Below are 18,666 nucleotides of genomic sequence, written 5' to 3'. Positions count from 1 at the left end.
TATATATCTACGTTAATATACTGTATGTAAGCGGACAAAGCTGGAATAAAACAAAAACATCAAGCAGTTGAGATTTGCTATATATATATATATACATATATATATATATATATATATATACATATATATATATATACATATATATATATATATATATATATATATATATATATATATATATATATATAGCTGTGCTATAATACAGTTTACATATTTTCCACAGCAGCTGAGATTTGCTGTATAGTATATATACTGCTTTACATGAGTATATTGTGTAAAAGTAGGATGCAATATATTTTTCCACAAAATAACATTCAAGAGATTTAGATTTGTTATATAGCACATATATAAACATGAGTGTACTGTATGTACAGTATCTGGGTAAGGCTGGATATACTTATAGTCATATAATTACTTATATTAATTTATAATTATGAAATGTGAGGTTTTGTTCAATTTCTAACAATTTGGTGTAATGACCAGCCTAATAAGTATGTGTTGATGTGTGTCACTAACACGGTTAAGTGATGAAAAAGATGGGTTTATACTAGGATGGGACACCAGGAATGAATACCAGGTGCTGTAAGTCTCTGCCTTTTGCCTGAGATGCTGATCCAGCATCCCTGCTACATAGGACAAGTGGTCTGAAGAACAGCTGGATGGATGGATGTCTCTAATGCCAATGTTTTTTTTTTTCATATTCAATTTACACTCCTTTCAATTGTATGATTTTTGCCCCATTATATCATATATACTTGCTCTTTTATGACACTTAATCACACTAAGAAATTCATATGTGTATCGTAGCAACATGTCTGGCATAAAAATATTCTGAATCTCCCATTTTAAATCTCCCAGCATGCAACACAGCATGAAAGGTATGCATTATATGTTTGTCAAATATAAAATAAAGAAAGCTTGATTAATAGCCTGGTCTGCCACATATGGAAATATGAATTTTTACCAAGATGAAAACCAAACACCAAATGCAAATCTGCTATATTGCATCCAATGCAGCCTATTTTAATCCACCCAAGCTTCAGCCACTTTCATCTTATAGGCACAATATCAATTTAATATTCTAGTAGATCCATGAAAAACTCCTGTGAATTGGTAAAGTCTGAGATCCAACATTAAGTGTATTATATGTCAGTAAAATGGAGGGGGGTGGCGGGGGGAGAAAGAAAAATATCAGCTCCAATAACAAGGATGAGATCAAAAGAGGCAATCTACAATTCCTGGAAATCATTTTTAAAAAGCAGATTGAGTGGTAGCGTCATGCAGTTATTACAGTGAAAGGCCAGTTATGACTAACTAATCTCACACTGAACTCATGACAACCCCTCCACTCACATGTATAGCTGAAGCAGTGACAGAACATGCAAAGACAAAAAGATTAATCTAAACTGGATAACATTCTGCCTGTCTGACATTGTCATTTACATTATTCCTTTTTCTGTGCTTTGCACAGTTGGGGAAAAGTAAGTGAACCCTTTGGACTTAACTGGATTTCTAAGTTTTGTGTTTCTGTAGTGTTTTAAGTTTAAACGCTTCTTTCATGTCAAAATATCTGAGGAGATAATGTGTACATTTGTTCGAGAATTTATATGGTGAATTGCTTGTTTCAGATGTTTTGAATTTGTGTGAGATTCTGTGGTTTTGAGCATTTGGCTTTGAGTTCACATTAAGGTCTCTCTGTTAACCATCAACAGGAACAGATGCATTAGCATATAACAGTTGTGCAGGTCAACAGGTCAACATCCATTCTATTTATCCTCCATTTCAGCAGATGACATAGATAACATCTGGATTCAGCTCTAAATCCGTAGGTATGTTGGGCTAATAAGCCTGTTAGCCACACTCTGGGGAAAACAGTGTTAGGATGCGTGCAAAACACTGAGTTAAACGCTCAGTATGTTTAATGTGCATGTTAACTGTATAAATGGGGAGTTACATGAGATCATTCTAAAATAATAAATTGCATATAATCAAAACCAGTCATAAGTTGCACAGGTATATTTGTGGCAATAGCCAACAATACATTGTGTGGGTCAAAATTATCGATTTGATCTTTTATGCCAAAAATCATCAGGATATTAATTAAAGATCATGTTCTATGATAGATTGTAAGTTTCCTACCATAAATATATAAAACATATATTATTATTAGTAATATTTATTCAACTGATGTATAAATCACAATAAAAAAAAGACCCTTATGACTGGTTTTGTGGTCCAGGGTCACATTTGAAGTCATAAATAGCATTTTAGCAATTAAATGCATGACTTCGGCAGGTCAAAATGTTGTCATTGCCATGAGAAAAAGTGTTAATGCGTCATAATAAGGTATCATTTGTTTACATTAGTTAACATGATTTAACAATGAAAAATGATTCTAAAGCATTTATTATTCTTAGTTAAAGCTGCTGTCCGTAACTTTTTTTGTGTTCAAGATTTACAAAAATTATATAATGAGAATGTACAACATGAATCCATTTTCCAAAACGTGTTTTTGTCTTACCCTGAATCATTATGGTACACTCATAATAAGTGTTTAAATTGGGACTATTTCAGACCGGACTGGTAGGAACCGCTGCGGAGGAGCACAGTCCCTGCGTAACTCGCCATAGAGTCAAGTCAAGTCAACTTTATTTATATAGCGCTTTTTACAATGCAGATTGTTTCAAAGCAGCTTCACAGTGTTAAACAAGAAAATAATGCAACAAAATTTGATTCGGCTGTACAGCCGCTCTGGAGAAAACGGTGATGTCATAAGCTCATTTCAATCATACAGTGACAATGTGGGCAGATCAGTAATTTAGTTGATGTAGTTAATTTAGTTTAGTAATTAAATTTATTTGAATATTTAGTTGAAAATGTTGTGTCCCCAACTGAGCAAGCCAAGCCAAAGGCGACAGTGGCAAGGAACCAAAACTCCATCAGGTGGCATAGACATAAACAGAGAGAAGTAGCTCCGGCTGCAATGTTCTTCCGCAAGATGCATGCAGTTCTGTTTATTAACTGCTAGAGCACAAAAAGTTACGGACTGCAGCTTTAATGTTAATTTCAACATTTAATACATTATGAAAATCCAAAGAATTAAAGTTTGTGATTCTAAAAGATCTGCAAAGTTTTACGATCAAAATAGTTATTGTCTCCTAAAAGAAAGAATTGATTCTAAACTGCCGAAACTAGTCATTTCATACCTACGTAACAATGTAACAAATTTGCATAATGTCAGCCTATGTTCTTCATTGGCAGCACGCGAATGACATCTTTGACCCATCCTCAAACACTTTAGTTGTAGCTAAGGTCTAGAAGAGTTTGGTTTGTGTTATCGACACATGTCGAGAACACGTTGTTTTCAGCGCTGCAAATCCCCTTTCCACGCATTTCAAAAGGATGAGGACTCGCGCTAGAATTGATACGGAAAAACTGCCGCCATCATTAGTATCGCTGTGTATACAAGTGCTGAGGAAGCCTCTGGAGCTGAAATTCAGAAATTCTTAAAAATATATAGTAAAACCACTCAGATCACTATCCATTCACGCAATATCTGTCAGTCCACCCTAAGAAAGCATCCTGCTGACTGCATGTGCTCAGCAAAATGGCTTTAACAGCAAAAATGGTGTGACTGATGTTCTAGATCAGGACTTCTCAACTGGTTTTGCTTCAAGATCCATTTGAAATCAGTTGGTGACCCAACACAATACCAAAATTGTAACAAAAATGTCCTTGAAATATACACCGATCAGTGTATATCACCTAATATTGTGTTGGTCCCACTTTTGCTGCCAAAACAGCCCTGACCCATCGATGCGTGGGCTCCACTAGACCCCTGAAGGTGTGCTGTGGTATCTGGCACCAAGATGTTTGCAGCAGATCTTTTAAGTCGTGTAAGTTGTGAGGTGGGGCCTCCATGGGCCCATCCTGGTGCCATGTGTTCCCCAGGTAAGCATCGCACATGCACCCGGCCATCCACGTGATATAAAAGAAAACGTGATTCATCAGACCAGCCACCTTCTTCTATTGCTCCCTGGTCCAGTTCTGATGCTCACGTGGTCTGCGGCTTTGCAGCCCCATTAACTTCTTGAGCAATTTGAGCTACAGTAGCTCGTCTGTTTGATTGGACCAAACGGGCCAGCCTTCGCTCCCCACATGCATCAATGAGCCTGTCGCCAATTCACCACTGTCCCTACCTTGGACCACTTTTGATAAATACTGACCACTGCAGACCGGGAACACCCCACAAGAGCTGCAGTTTTGGAGATGCTCTGACCCAGTCGTCTAGCCAGCACAATTTGGCCCTTGTCAAACTGTCTCAAATCCTTACGCTTGCCAATTTTTCCTGCTTTTAACACATCAAATTTGAGGAAAATTTTTTTCACTTGCTGCCTAATATATCCCACCCACTAACAAGTGCCATTATGAAGAGATAATCAGTGTTATTCACTTCACCAGTCATAATATTATGCCTGATCGGTGTATTATTATTATATAGCCTAATATGTATTAATTAAACACCTTAATTATACATTGATTATATAATTAAGTTAACGTAGCTAGTTTGCATTTTGATTCACTGTACTAGTGGTTTACTGGAGGTTTCATAGATGTTTGGACCAACCTGAAATATGAAAACATTTTCTTTAAATAAGGTGAAACTATTGAGTAGTTTTGAAAGTGTTGAAAAAGCAGTGCAGTTTCACCACCATGCTGTGAGAATACAGTGAAAAGACTCAAAGGACTACAAACAGTAGCTGACAGCACAGATGTGTTTCCCCTTGAGACACATCAACAGTTGCTGCTCTTCTTCCAAATACCGCAAACTTCTTCAGACAAAACTGGAGATGACACTCTTTCTTGCAATGACACCTTAACACCCCAATCCTCCCTTTATGTCTAAACAATTATTAAAAACCATTCAACTTATTATCATTTTTTTGATTAACAGTTTGACACATTCAGTTACTGTTAAAGGGGTCATATAATGGTACATGCACTTTTACAAGTTGATTATACGGAAATGTGTGTTGGCAGTGCCTGTACACAACCATCCTATAATGATAAAAATACATCCAGTGTTTTTTTTTTAATCTCCTTATATGTTTTCCCCTGTCTCAAATCGAGCCGTGTGACCGTGTGACGTTACACAGTGTACGCCCCTCCCACGATTGTTGATTGACAGCAGCGTTTCAACACAGACCCGCCCTGAGCGAGCTGTCATTAGTCCGCCATTGTTGATACTCTGGAGCAGAATGGCGTCTAAGCGATTGTGGTGTTGTGTTCTTGGGTGTAATAACGAACACAGCAGTCATTTTGATGTTCCTAAATCCAAACTGCTGAAGACCCAGTGGCTGCTGAGTTTTGTTTTAGAAGGGAATATTCCCCCGATCAACGTCAATGTTTGCGCGAATCATTTCTAAGCAGACTGCTTTATAAACGAGGGTCAGTATAAAGCAGGTTTTGCTAATAAGCTGCTCTTGAAAAAAGGATCGTGTTCCTGCTGCACCTCAGGAAGATGTGAGTGTAACGTTTTATTAACCTTTATATTAATCTTTGCAAATCGCTTGCACGCTTCACGATGAATGAGGCTAAAGTTTACAGGGTAAGTTACATTACGGCATGCTTTCTGTGTATGACGTTCACAATTCATAATCCCACGTTTATAATGAACAACGCGTTATGGTTGTTATTACAAACTGTGTACTCGGGTGATAAAGTTAACGTGGTAACACTACACTAAGCTTACTTTTGTACATGGTTTATAACGGTGCCTGTTACTGATTAAGAAGTAATGTCAAAAAAAATCTTATAACATAAAATCAATCTGTCAATGAACTAACACATCAGTAAACACATAGCAACTACGCTACTCTGCCAGTACAAAGATAGATCAAAGTGACATGACGTTAACCAACCATTCAGAAACGTCCTGTTCGAACTTCGTTGGGTTCGTCATCTTGTTACTGGTCCGACTCCGGTTCAAATTGATAAGGTTGCTCAGATGTGTCCTCAGAGACTCCCGTTGCCATTATTTCTCGAAAATATACCCTAAACTGCTGTCAAGGCAACACTCCACGTGTGTTGTGGTGTTGTCGAACCGAACGCCCCACAGAGCAGAGGGGGCGGGGTGAGCAAAGCTCATTACCATTTAAAGTCACATACACTGAAATGACTTGCTGAAAACAGAGCTGGTTTTGACCAGATAAAATGAGTGTTTTCTTACAATACTAATGAGAATTTTTAATTAAAGTATATTACAAACTTTTCATTTAGACACTAAAGAATCATATTAACTTGTACAAAAATGGCATTCTATGACCCCTTTAAAGGAAATAAGTGTTTAAGTTTAATAAATTGGCACAGCATTATTTCTGTTAAATGACTTTTCTATAAAGCAAGTACTTGTCAAAGACATGATTGGTTGTTTGTGTATTGAGGTTAGTGGTAGTAAACACTTAAGTCCTATTCACACCAAGAATAATTATGAAAATAACGATAACTATATTAGCGTCCACACCAGCGGATATCGTTCTGTTTATTCTAAGCACGCGCTGCAGTTTGCAGCCTGTCACTTTAAATGCTCGAGCTATTTAAAGAAGGATGGATTCTGATTGGATGTTAATGTTTTATCATTCATCAGCTGAAAAAAAAAAACTTTCTGAAAGTGATTCCAATGATATGATTGACTCTGTGCTTTTGTCTTTATAGTTGTGGTGTGGACTCTACAATTCTTTTATATTTAGAATGATTATAACTATATCTTTATTGTTATCACTATAGTTATCGTCCTTGGTGTGAGTGGGCCTTAAAGGTGCACTATGTAACTTTTCCGTCCACTAGTCGGTCGCCTATTCAAAACGTTTGAGCGCTGAATCTTGGGACATGTGGTCTTCGCCATCACAGCCAGTGGAAAGAATTGGGATAGGACTCGGACAGAAATCATGTTCATGGATCTGATTATTAACGTTACTGTATTATGAAGCAGAGCAGGGCCGAGTGTTGTGAAACTGAGCAAGGCCGCTGGAGCGATTGTTAATAAGATGAAGGCAACAAACGAGCAACGGGACTTTTATTATTACACAGTAACCGGCTGGACTTTTATTATGCCACAGTCGCAGGCGCCATCTCTGCTTTTCCGTTCATGAGTATGAGGTAACACAGCTCTGTTTATCATATTAGATACATCTGAGTGTGTTAAATGATGTTTGGATGTTACGCTGTGCGTTCGCTCGGCGGCTGCTATGACACTTGTTGCACACTGCAGTGAGAGTAAAGCGTTTCTGCAGATTAAAAAAAAACAAAAAAAACAGAGAAACCGAGGGTAACGCAGATCTGACGCAATCGGCAGGCCACTCCCTCACACGTCCCGTTTCCTTGGGTAAAATAGCAATTTTCTCACGATTTACAAATAGTCTGAAACATTTGTGATATTGTAAGTACTCAACTGAACAAAATATATAACACTGGCCTAGTGTTTTTGGGATATTTTACTGCAAAAATGTTACATAGTGCACCTTTAATTCATATTTACATTTTAAAAAAGAGTTTTGAGTTCTTTGACACATTTTTTATTTATAATGTTTTGTATAACTGTGTTTATCAAACATTTTGTTTCAAGTTGTTTTGTTCAGAGTGTCATAAAGCAGAAAGATTAAGCAAATGCGCTTAATTACATTTAATGCAGCCGTTATAGCACCATTTATACTCCAGGATGTACAAGGACAGATGGCAGAGCAGAGACCATTTACACTGACCAATTGAGGTCTTAATGCTGGATGACTTTGGTACTGATGACATAAATATAATGTTATGACAGCTGTTAGTTTATAGCAGATACTTACGTGATTATACTACATTATCATAATGTCAACAAGCAAGTTTGCATGCTACCTTTTAAGTCAGCACCAACCTTTATAATACATCCTTAATGCCAAATGTCACCACATTAAACTCTAAAGAGGTGATTTAAGGGCATCCTACTGCTAAAGGCTTGAAGTGGAAAACTGATGGGGTATAATGAAGTCTAACACAGACGGTTAACACAGACGGTTCAATATTAAAATGAGTGCAAAACATACTGCATGTCTGCATATAAAGAATCATTTGATATCAATCAAACTTGTTAAATCCTAAAGAAATATCCCTCAAAAAGTAAGTCATTGATTAACACTTGGGCGACTACAGTATATAAACATTAACCTCCTTAGCTCTGGGACCATTTTTGGGGATTTCGGCATGAACGCATTTCAGTGAGTGAAGCTGTTGCACTGCACCACACCATCACAGATACTGAGTTGAACAAATGCTACTATAACACTGAAAATTTGGCCAAGAGCTTTTCTGAAAGCTTGATTCTTTTGCTTCTTTTGGAACTAGTTTTGTTGGTAGAGACATAAAATATATAAATTAACTGGAGAAATTTTGTCTGAAAAGTTATTCAATATTAACTTTGTTTGAGCAAATGTCTAAAGGAACACGCCGACTTTTTGGGACTTTAGCTTATTCACTGTATCCCCCAGAGTCCATACATACCATTCTCATCTCCGTGTGTGCCATAACTCTGTCTGACGCACCCACCGCTAGCCTAGCTTAGCACAAAGATTGGAGGTAAACGGCTCCAGCTAGCCTACTGCTCAATAAGAGACAAAATAACGCCAACATTTTCCTATTTACATGTTGTGATGTTTATAGTTACATTGTGTACTAAGACAGACGGAAAATGAAAAGTTGCGATTTTCTAGAACGATATGGTTAGGAACTATTCTCTCATTCCTGGAATCCTGGGTAATAATCAATGAACTTTGGGTGCAGCGGCGCAATGATATTACGCAGCGCCTGAAAATAGGCTAACTTCCGCCAACATAACCAACGTGACAACCTGCTTGCACAGGGAGTGTGTTGGGACTATTTTCAGGTGCTGTGTAATATCATTGCTCCGCTGCACCCATGGTACGGCAGCAAAGTTATTACACAGAAATGAGAGCACAGTTCCTATACATATCGGTCTAGAAAATCGCAACTTTTTATTTTCCATCGGTCTTAGTGCACGATGTAACTATTCACATCACAACATGTAAATAGGAAAATGTTGGCATTATTTTGTCACTTATTGAGCAGTAGGCTAGATGGAGTTATGAGAATGTATGGACTTATCTAACTCTGGCGGATACGCGTGTTCCTTTAAGCAGTACAAAAATAGCACAGTTGCTTGTGTGATATTGTCCAAGTGGAGATGGTGGTCTAGTGGGTTAAACTGAACTGCTACATAGAAGGCTGCTGGTTCGATCCCAGCAGTCGCCACCACCAGTGTGTCTTTGAGCAAGGCACTTTACTCCATGTTGCTGTAATAAGTGAGTCGCTTTGGATAAAAGTGTCTGCCAAATTCATATCTTATCGTGTGCAACAACAAAGAAATGATTTTAAAACACCATTAAAGAGAGAGGACACACACATCACAGATGTCTCAGCCCCTGTGAATGAGTGAAGCTGTAGAAACACTGCACTGTTTCTGGGACAGGATGAGCACTAATCCCATCCAGACCATGCCTTGAGAAACAAGCACTCACTGCAAAAAAAAAAAACAGTACAGAAGGGATTGAGACAGATGAGAGAAATGAGAAACTAAAGAATGACAAGTGAGGAATGGTTGGGAATGGTTCTGTATCCAATAATTCCCTTAAAACTTCTTTGAAAAATCAGTTTCATAGGGATTTAATCTTTATCATGTTTTTATCCAGATTGTTTAAGGTCTTGAATGTAAAGTAGTTTCTGCAGATAAGTACCTTACAGATACAGATAAAATATAGATTTATGTTGGTCAGAAGGATTGTGTCCATTTATAAAATGGTGCGTGCCAATGCCACTGAAGAATCACACATTCCATTGTCTACATTTGGGTCACTTTCAGCAGATCATTTGCTTAAATCAGAAAATTGTCATGCCACTTAAAACATGAATGTTTTTTTGTTATTGTTTCTATCCATGGAACATTAGAATACATGTACATGATGAATAACATATTAAAGGTCCCATGGCATGAAATTTTCATTTTATGAGGTATTTCAACATTAATATAAGTTCTCCTAGCCTGAATATTGTCTCCAAGTGGATAGAAATGTTGATCGGTGTAAAACCGAGTTCTGGCTGTCTTTCTCTGCCTTTGAGAAAATGACAGGTCAGACTAACCAATCCTAAAGTCTCCTGTTTTGACGTCCACACAGGAACGGTTACCTCCCTTTCCTCCACCCAGAGAATCTGGCACGCCCATGCAAGCGCTCGAGAGATCATGGCTTGTGAATGCTGGCAGTGAATGCTGGTGTGAATGCTGGCAGTTTCTCAGTGTTTGGATGTACAAATGAAAACAGAAGTCTTTTTTCAGTTCCTTCTGATCTGTGATCAGTGATTTCTTATGTGTAGCTAATTATTTATTATTCGTGCATACACTGCGGCTTCTCTCTCTCCCGACAGAACGGTGTTTTCGTGTTTTCTATCTTGTGAGTCAGTGTTTTTGTACGTCCTCGTCGCGTCTATCTGTTCTACAATGTGCATACAGTCATGAGTTTCTGCTCAACATCGGCAGACTCACATCTCTTTAGAGATAAACCTCACGCAAGCCGAAGCTCGGGCTGCACTGACCGGTCGGCCTTCAACATCCCCGACCCCCAGTACTGCATCTGGCCCACAGTGGAGGCATCAAACGCGGCGCGAGATTAAGCAGAAGGGGGGTAAGCGTGAGGGTATCCGGCTAGGCTAGCCAGCTATCCCCACAATAAACTGGATTACATTCGATTACTGCTGTTATGTCTTTGTTTGCGCTGTGTACTCAATGCGCGTCACTGACGCTTTTCATATGATTGGAACATATCTAAAAATAATGCTATTATCAAAACTTACTAACTCGTTCATCTCGCTGTAATGGTAGAATAATGATGAAGACGGACTCAGCGTGACTGGGACTCGTGTTTATTCAGAACTCTCAGATACAGACACAATAAACTCGCGCTGACAGACAGTGCTCTCACAACTCAGTAGTTACTATAAATAACTTTGTTAGCAATCGCTCCGTCTCCGTGATGTCCGGTTCGCGAATGAATCATTCTTTTGAATCGGTTCTTTTTAGTGAACCGAACCAGTTCACCAAATCGGACTGAATCGTTCTAAACGGTTCGCGTCTCGAGTCAGCGCTGATCCATAATTTACTAAAGTTACTAACTTTCTGACATGAGTGACAGCCCCTCCAACTAGAAATAAACTAATAACCTGAAGTATATTTTAGTAACTACAACAGTTCACTGAACTGAGACATGCTGAGAACTGATGTGAAGTGAACTCAGGTCCATCCGTCTCTCTAGCAGCAGCTCGTGCCTGGTAGACCTTGTTAAACCACGCCCCCTCCGCTCATTTCAAGTGCAAAGATGTCAGCCAATCACAACAGTGGGCGTTTTTACTTAAGTCTCACAGCAGACACACCTCTTGAAACAGGGCATTCAGCCACAGGGCAAACAGCAGCATAGAAAAAATGCCTTTTATTTCTAAATTATAACATTTTATGATGTAAAAATCATCCTAACAATATAAGTACACCTCAGGAAACATTATAAAATAATAGAAAAATGCCATGCCATGGGACCTTTAAGTAACTGCTTTTCCTTTAGTTATGAGTTATCTTGATGAGGGCACCAAGAGAGCCATAAGTGACCCCTCTTAAAGGGGTGGTAAAACACATTCTTTTGAAGGCTTGACTGTGTTTGTGGGGTGCACTGTAACGTGTTCATGCTTAGTTTTAAAAAAAATTGCCTTATTTTTCATATATTTGACCTTTATTCTACACTGCTCTGTCCCTCCTTGTAAAACGGTCTGATGCTTTCCGGGTTGTATGAAGCCAGTCCCTCAAAAATACGCGATGGGCTCAGATTGGTTAGCTGGCCCAGTGTGTTGTGATTCGCTAAACGCCTAGTGCACGTATGTCGGAAACGTCACGCCCCTTACCGGAGGCCGTGCTTTGGTCAGTGTTAGAAACAACGGCGTCAATAAAACCATACCAATCTGAGCCCGAATCAGACCCAGAACATTTGAGTGAAGATGATCGAGCAGAACCTGTTCAGTCCTCAAGAGTAAAGACTGCGGATCTATAATGATCGCTACTGAATGGCACTTTAACTTTTGTATTTTTAGAACGATTATAGCCAAATATCTGTCGCAAGAACTAACCCAAAACAAACACTAAGCACTGGCTTTAACTAGTAAGTTAGCCAAATCACACACAGAACCATGTTTAGCATGCCTGTAGATAAACAATACATAAAAGCTATAATCAAAGAATCATTTACACTAATGTCAGGTTCGCTGTTGAGATTTTAACGTTAGTGTTTGTAACGTTAGGTGTTCGTCGGATAACGTTAAGTATGAATGAGCATTTAACAGACTGGTTTGCAGAACAGCGTTGTCATCTGTTTACTTCCTTGCTACAACCTATTACAGGAAAACACATCGATGAAAAATAAATCAGACTTACAGGTTGTGGCCCGTGAACAGCTTCTGTTTGTAAATCCAGCTTTCAGGACAAGCCGTTGTGCATATCCTGTATTGAACTCGCGAAGTTTGTGGAAGTTTGTGTTGTCCTCCGTGAAATGTGCAGCGCGCGCGTCATGCATCCACACACCGGCAGTGTTTTTTTCACGCAGCTGACGTTGTGCAAATCTGGCATTGAAATCGCGAAGACGGTGGATGTTTTCCTCTGTTAGATGTGCTGCAGGGAGCCCTGCGCGCGCCTGATTCCCCGCTGACTCAAACACACGTGCATATAACATGTTTTATGTTAAACGCTCTGCAACGCACCCCCGTCCCAAGGAAGGCTAAACAGAGCAAGTACCCCAGACCTGCAATCCGGATGAAAATAACAGCGTTTCCTCGGCATCGCGGCAACAACACTCCAGCCTACTATACCACAACAGCGCCGCGATACAAAATGGCCTCACCCCCCCTTATTTAATATTCTCGGAGGAGGGGTTTATGTAAATATTGAGTCTGTTGATGTCACCAACCCTGGAGGAATGTGTGTAGTCGCCTACTGGCTGTTTGCTGTAGTTCTTAGAAACTGATTTCTTTAAAAGCAAATATCTCCCTTTGCTTTAAACTTTGAACGTTGTAATTTTGCAGATGTTGTTTATGCTCAAGCAGCAACATTACACGTTAGCTAAAGTTAGAATAGTGAAATCGTGGTTTACCACCCCTTTAAAAAAATTATTATTTTCCATAAATTGAAGAAAAATAAATGGGAAATCGTATTATTTCAATTAATTTAATACATTTTCAACCAATTGTGTCAAAATGATAACACTGCTGTACAATTTTAATCATACAAACTCTATAGAGGTCGGCACAGGCTTTAAATCAGGGTTCCTCAAACTCGGTCCTGGAGGGCCACTGTCCTGCAGAGTTTAGTTCCTACCCTGATCAAACACACCTGAGCAAGCTAATCAAGGTCTTCAGGATCACTAGAAAATCACAGGAAGGTGTGTTTGATCAGGGTTGGAGCTAAACTCTGCAGGACAGCGGCCCTCCAGGACTGAGTTTGAGGAACCCTGCTTTAAACTGAAGCCCGAACCCGGCCCGTACCAGAGATCCTTCCCGACCCAACCCAACCATTACATTGACATGTTAAGCCCGAACCCGAGGTCCGTTTCTAACAGAAAATACCATTTTTGCAATATGTTGTATTTAAAGATTGCTTGCAATGGTAAATAAATACATGTACAAACACAGGCACAGAGGCCCCATCAGCACAGCAGTAGAGAATAAGCACGGACTTACCAATTACGTAACTTTGCTGTGGTCGAACAGGTGTAACAGTCACAAATTTCTCTGTAACTCAAACTTTAAACTTCAAAAAGTTCACGCAGTGTTGCTAAACTATTTACACAAATATATCCTTCTCAGTAGCCAACAAGTTATGAAGGAAGAGAATGGCATCGACAGTTGATATATATATATATATATATATATATATATATATATATATATATATATATATATATATATATATATATATATATATATACTGTATATATATATATATATATATATACTGTATATATATATATATATATATATATATATATATATATATATATATATATATATATATATATATATATATATATATATATATATATATATATATATAGCCTATGTGTGTGTGTGTGTGTATGTACATATGCATGCATGCATGTGTAACCCCTCCTGTTCAAACCGCCCCACTCCAAGCGGGACTCGAACCGGGATCCGTTGGCATGAGTCGGATGCTCTAACCAGGCCCGTCGGGACAAGGCAGGCAAACCAAGCAATTGCTTGGGGCCCCGAGCTGGCCTGGGGCCCCAAGACAACGACAGGTTAAGAATAAAATGAAACGACAAACTGTGTGAGCGCCCCTTTGATAGTCAATGCAGTAAAGTGCAATGACACTGTTATCGGGATCCCCCTTAAGGGGGCCCCTCTCAGTAGTCGCTGACAGCAGCCAGCCAACCACGTGATCTCTGCTGCCGGCAAAATACAAAACCTCCTCGGCAGTCATCATGAAGCGGAATTTTATGCTTCAGGAAGCCAGAAAAGAAAAAAGAGAAAGGAAGAGGAGGATAAGAAAAAACAAGATAGTGGTAAGTGATAAATTACACTGGATAAAATAGTTCTACTTGTCTTGTACAAAAATGGTGTAAGTTTGCAGCAGGTAGGCTAGCAAAAATATGTTTATGTTAGCTATTGTTACCTGCCTGACGGCAAATGCTGCTTGTAACGAACAGTTAGTGCAACTTTTTTTTCGAACAGACGGAATATGGTTACATACTGTAATATGTTTTTTAACGGGATAAGGAAGATGCAGATCTGTTCCAGAATCACTGTTTATCGTATTTAATGACATGACATTGCTATAGCTTTGTAATAGGTTTTGATGAAAGTGCCATAGCATGCTATACTAACTATTATTTATGCTATGCATAAATAACCTGGAATAGTTAATATAGCATGCTATATTAACTATTATTATAAACATTATTTAACCAGAAAGAGGCAGAGGAACATGATTTTTTTCATAGCTTATCTTAATGTGCTAGTGTCGGGATATACGGTAGTGACAGTTTGCAAATATGACATTATTTTTATAAAGTTACCAATGGATCTTGAACAATTACTTTATTCTGTGTGGCAATTTTTACACTGTTACGTTTTGAAGTACAGTATCAGGACAACCCAAGTTTTACTGGTACTGTTTATTAACTATTTAACAAGGTATTATAGTCATCTGTTGCAACTTTATAATAACCATCCTGATAATGTTTATAGACAGTTTACAAACCAACTAGTAACCCTTAAGTATTTCCAAAGTGTTAGGAATATCTGGTCCGTCTATCTATGTAATGTTTATAGATGTTTAAAAAATGGTTACTTAAAGGTTTACAAAAAAAATTTCATGATACAGTGCTGTTTTTTGCAAATGTTTTCAAATTTTATCCACAGTATATGCAACAACAGTATTTGCACTGTAAACCTTTATTTATATAAAGTTTGGGTGAACTTAAACTGTATGGCTATGCTGTGGTTTCTGAAGGCCTTCTGTGGCCTCACCGTGCGGGTGGGGTGGGGGGGTATTGGGGGGCCTCCATGTCCATTTTGCTTGGGGCCCCGAAATTTCTTCAAACGGCCCTGGCTCTAACAAATGAGGCTAAAGGCTGCAACCTCTAGCGTCATTCGCTAGAGTGTCTCTTGAGATCAGAGGAGTGAGGTTTACTCGCACAGCGACTACTAGCTGGCCTCCGTTACACATGCATGCATTTCTGCGCATGCTTTCTCTCTCTCTCGCATGCTCTTTCGGTAACAACACAGCAACTAGGCAAAGCACACGGCACGCAAAGTATACATAGCCAATTTATTTTTTCTTAGTTACGAAACCGAACCCGACCCGAACCCGAGGCTGTTCATTAAACATTACCCCGAACCTGGGTAGCAGACCTCTAAATTCTATACTGTTTCAATCCATACTGTAAGAAGGTTTTTAAGTGTTCCCTAAGACATTTGTTTTGATCAACGTTTCATGCCACACTAATTTTATGAAAGATAACAATAACGTACAGTATATGTGACCCTGGACCACAAAACCAGTCATAAGTTGTGTATGTTTGTGGTGATATAGCCAACAATACATTGTAAGGGCCAAAAATCATTATGATATTAAGTAAAGATCATGTTCAATTAATATATTTTGTAAATTTCCTACTGTAAATATATATACAAATGTATTATTAGTAGTAATATGCAATGTTAAGGACTTGATTTGAATAACTTTAATATTGATTTTGTCATTATTTCGAATTTTTTTGCACCCTCAGATTCCAGATTTTTAAATAGTTGTATCTCGGTCAAATATTGTCCTGTCCTAACAAATCATACATCAATGGAAAGCTTTCAGATGATGTATAAATCTCAATTAAAATTATGACTGATTTTGTGGTCCAGGCAGGGTCACATATACAGTAATAAGTCTCAAAACAAAACAAAAAATGTATGTGTCTCTAAAACTGAAAAAAGGGGGAAAGGAACAGTCAACCTTAAAGTAACTGAAAAATTCTGGATTCTAGCCGTTAACAGACTGACTAGATTGAAATAGCCTGACTCGAAAACGAGACTGCATCTTGACTCACACCTTTGTTCTATGTAAAGATTCTGAATGCTTATTTTTCAGGTAGCCTATTACAAACCCCTTTCTTACACTGGTCCTAAATAGGCTACACAATACTAACCAAAACATTATGATTTAGCTCTTCCAACTTTTACACTTAAAGAAATCTACATACCTTGAGTGACAGCCGTGGTTATCGTTGCCAATAATATCTGCAGAATCCGCCACAGGTAAGAATAGACGCTCATTTTGGCCACAGGGGTTATCTATGATATGTCCCATTAACGTTTCTGACATTTATGAACCCCAAACAGGACAGAGCGAGGAGCGCATTTGGTCCGTCGGCATCATGATGCTGTTTTACCTGTGGAATCTTCACCTGTGCACGCGCTCCACAGACTCACACTTCTGAATGATTCATTCCAAACGGAACGGCGGCACGTGTGCCCAAACTTAAATGAGTATCTTTAGCGAGATCTATTAGTTTAGAACCCATTTGTTGATCTTCTCCAAATTAATGCACAGCTTTCCATATAATCCAATGAAAGAAATGTAACATTTATTTTTCTCTCGTTTGATAACTGTCGCTGGCTTCATGCGTCCTGTTATGGTCTCATCCGTGTGGAAAGTGTCCTGGCAGAGCGAAACACCACAATCCTCTGTCCGCCCGCCACGAGCTTTAGATCCTCAGCAGTCCAGAGCACGAGCGACAGGATTTACCTCAGTGAATTAAACAGGAGACAGGCAGTGAGAGTCATGCGATTAACTGCTCAACACAGTGCGAATACAACCACAAGGATATTAAATATGCTTGTGTTATGTATATTATTTAAATTATATTACATGACAAAACGTGTAGTGTAACAGTGTGAAATCGTACTTAACGCGTTAAAAAGTTTAAATCACCATATCTGTCATTTAGTCAGCCTGTGCTTTAGTTGTGGACTGACAGTGACATCTCGTGGTCATATTTCAGACTACATTTTGTTCGTTTTTTAATGTTGTGTATGGGCTATTATCAGCTTTGATCTTTTGTTTCCCCTGAACAACCAGTAGATTTCAGAAATTTGAGATTATCTAAAGTCGAGACTAAGATACTTTGTTTCGTTTTAGCTTATGAAATATTCTTTGATAATGCCAGACAAGGTGCTCTAATGGGGTGAGTCTCAGTAATAAGGGTTGAGATCTAAATGAGCCTCAAGTGTCTCTTGTCCACTCATCAGAAGTGAATGTGGAAGGAAGCCATAAAACTTCAAAACTCACTTAACATTGTCCATACACCAGAGGTGTAAAGTGTAGGGGAGTGCGGGGCACAACCTAACACTGGGTTAGTTGTAACACGCATTGTTTAAAACTTTCCACACATGCCAGGATGACGAAGCTTGGTTGCCATATCAACATTGGTTAGAGAAAAAAATATGCCAAAATTACTGAACATTTATTTAACCATAGCAAAAGTAAATTTCTTACTTAAGTTTATTTTTCATCTCTGTTTTTTGTGCTTATTTAAAATCAGACAAATCTGATATTATTTCAATCTTATATCTGTTAAATAACAGTTGAGATCGTTCTTTACTGCTGATCTAACCAGCAGTAGACACGAGCCGCGGTTTAAATCCCAGTTGCGCAGATGGGTTGTGTTGTAACACTGAGTTACAATGAGCCCCTATTAGAACTACGCTAATATATTCTACACTTTTATGAATTATTTTGACAAACCATGAGAAAAAGGTGAATAATAACTGATTGTCAATGTTCAGAAATTATTCATTATTATTATGTTTTTAACTGTGCTGTATAGTGATGTGTTTGTTGCCAAACTCAAAATTTTTTATATTTTAAATGATTAAAAATGCCATTATTTTATTTTAAAAAGTTAATAATTGTATTATTAACAAAATATTTTAGTTTGTCATGGATATTTTTTTAATATATCAGATAACATTTTAAGCTGTCATTTGGTCATGTTACATCATGCCCCTCACATG

General features: G+C 38.3%; 1 protein-coding gene across 2 annotated transcripts in view; it reads right to left on the bottom strand.

Annotated features, from left to right (window-relative positions):
* Positions 1–17,496, bottom strand: part of LOC307132465 (transmembrane protein 132D) — an 82,831-nt gene extending 65,335 nt beyond the window's left edge. The window contains exon 1 of one of the 2 annotated variants that reach the window (XM_079826801.1): positions 16,854–17,496. In XM_079826801.1, coding sequence (XP_079682927.1) covers positions 16,854–16,926 — 73 coding nt within the window. In that variant the 5' untranslated portion in view covers positions 16,927–17,496. The remainder of the gene's footprint in view (positions 1–16,853) is intronic. The other variant, XM_079826802.1, reaches the window with a different exon arrangement.
* Between the last annotated feature and the right edge of the window lie 1,170 nt (positions 17,497–18,666).

Source organism: Gobio gobio (assembly GCF_949357685.1).
Source record: "Gobio gobio genome assembly, chromosome: 10".
In the NCBI taxonomy this organism is placed as follows: domain Eukaryota; kingdom Metazoa; phylum Chordata; class Actinopteri; order Cypriniformes; family Gobionidae; genus Gobio; species Gobio gobio.
Note: the sequence above shows the minus strand (reverse complement) of the source record. Positions and strands in the feature narration are given on the sequence as shown.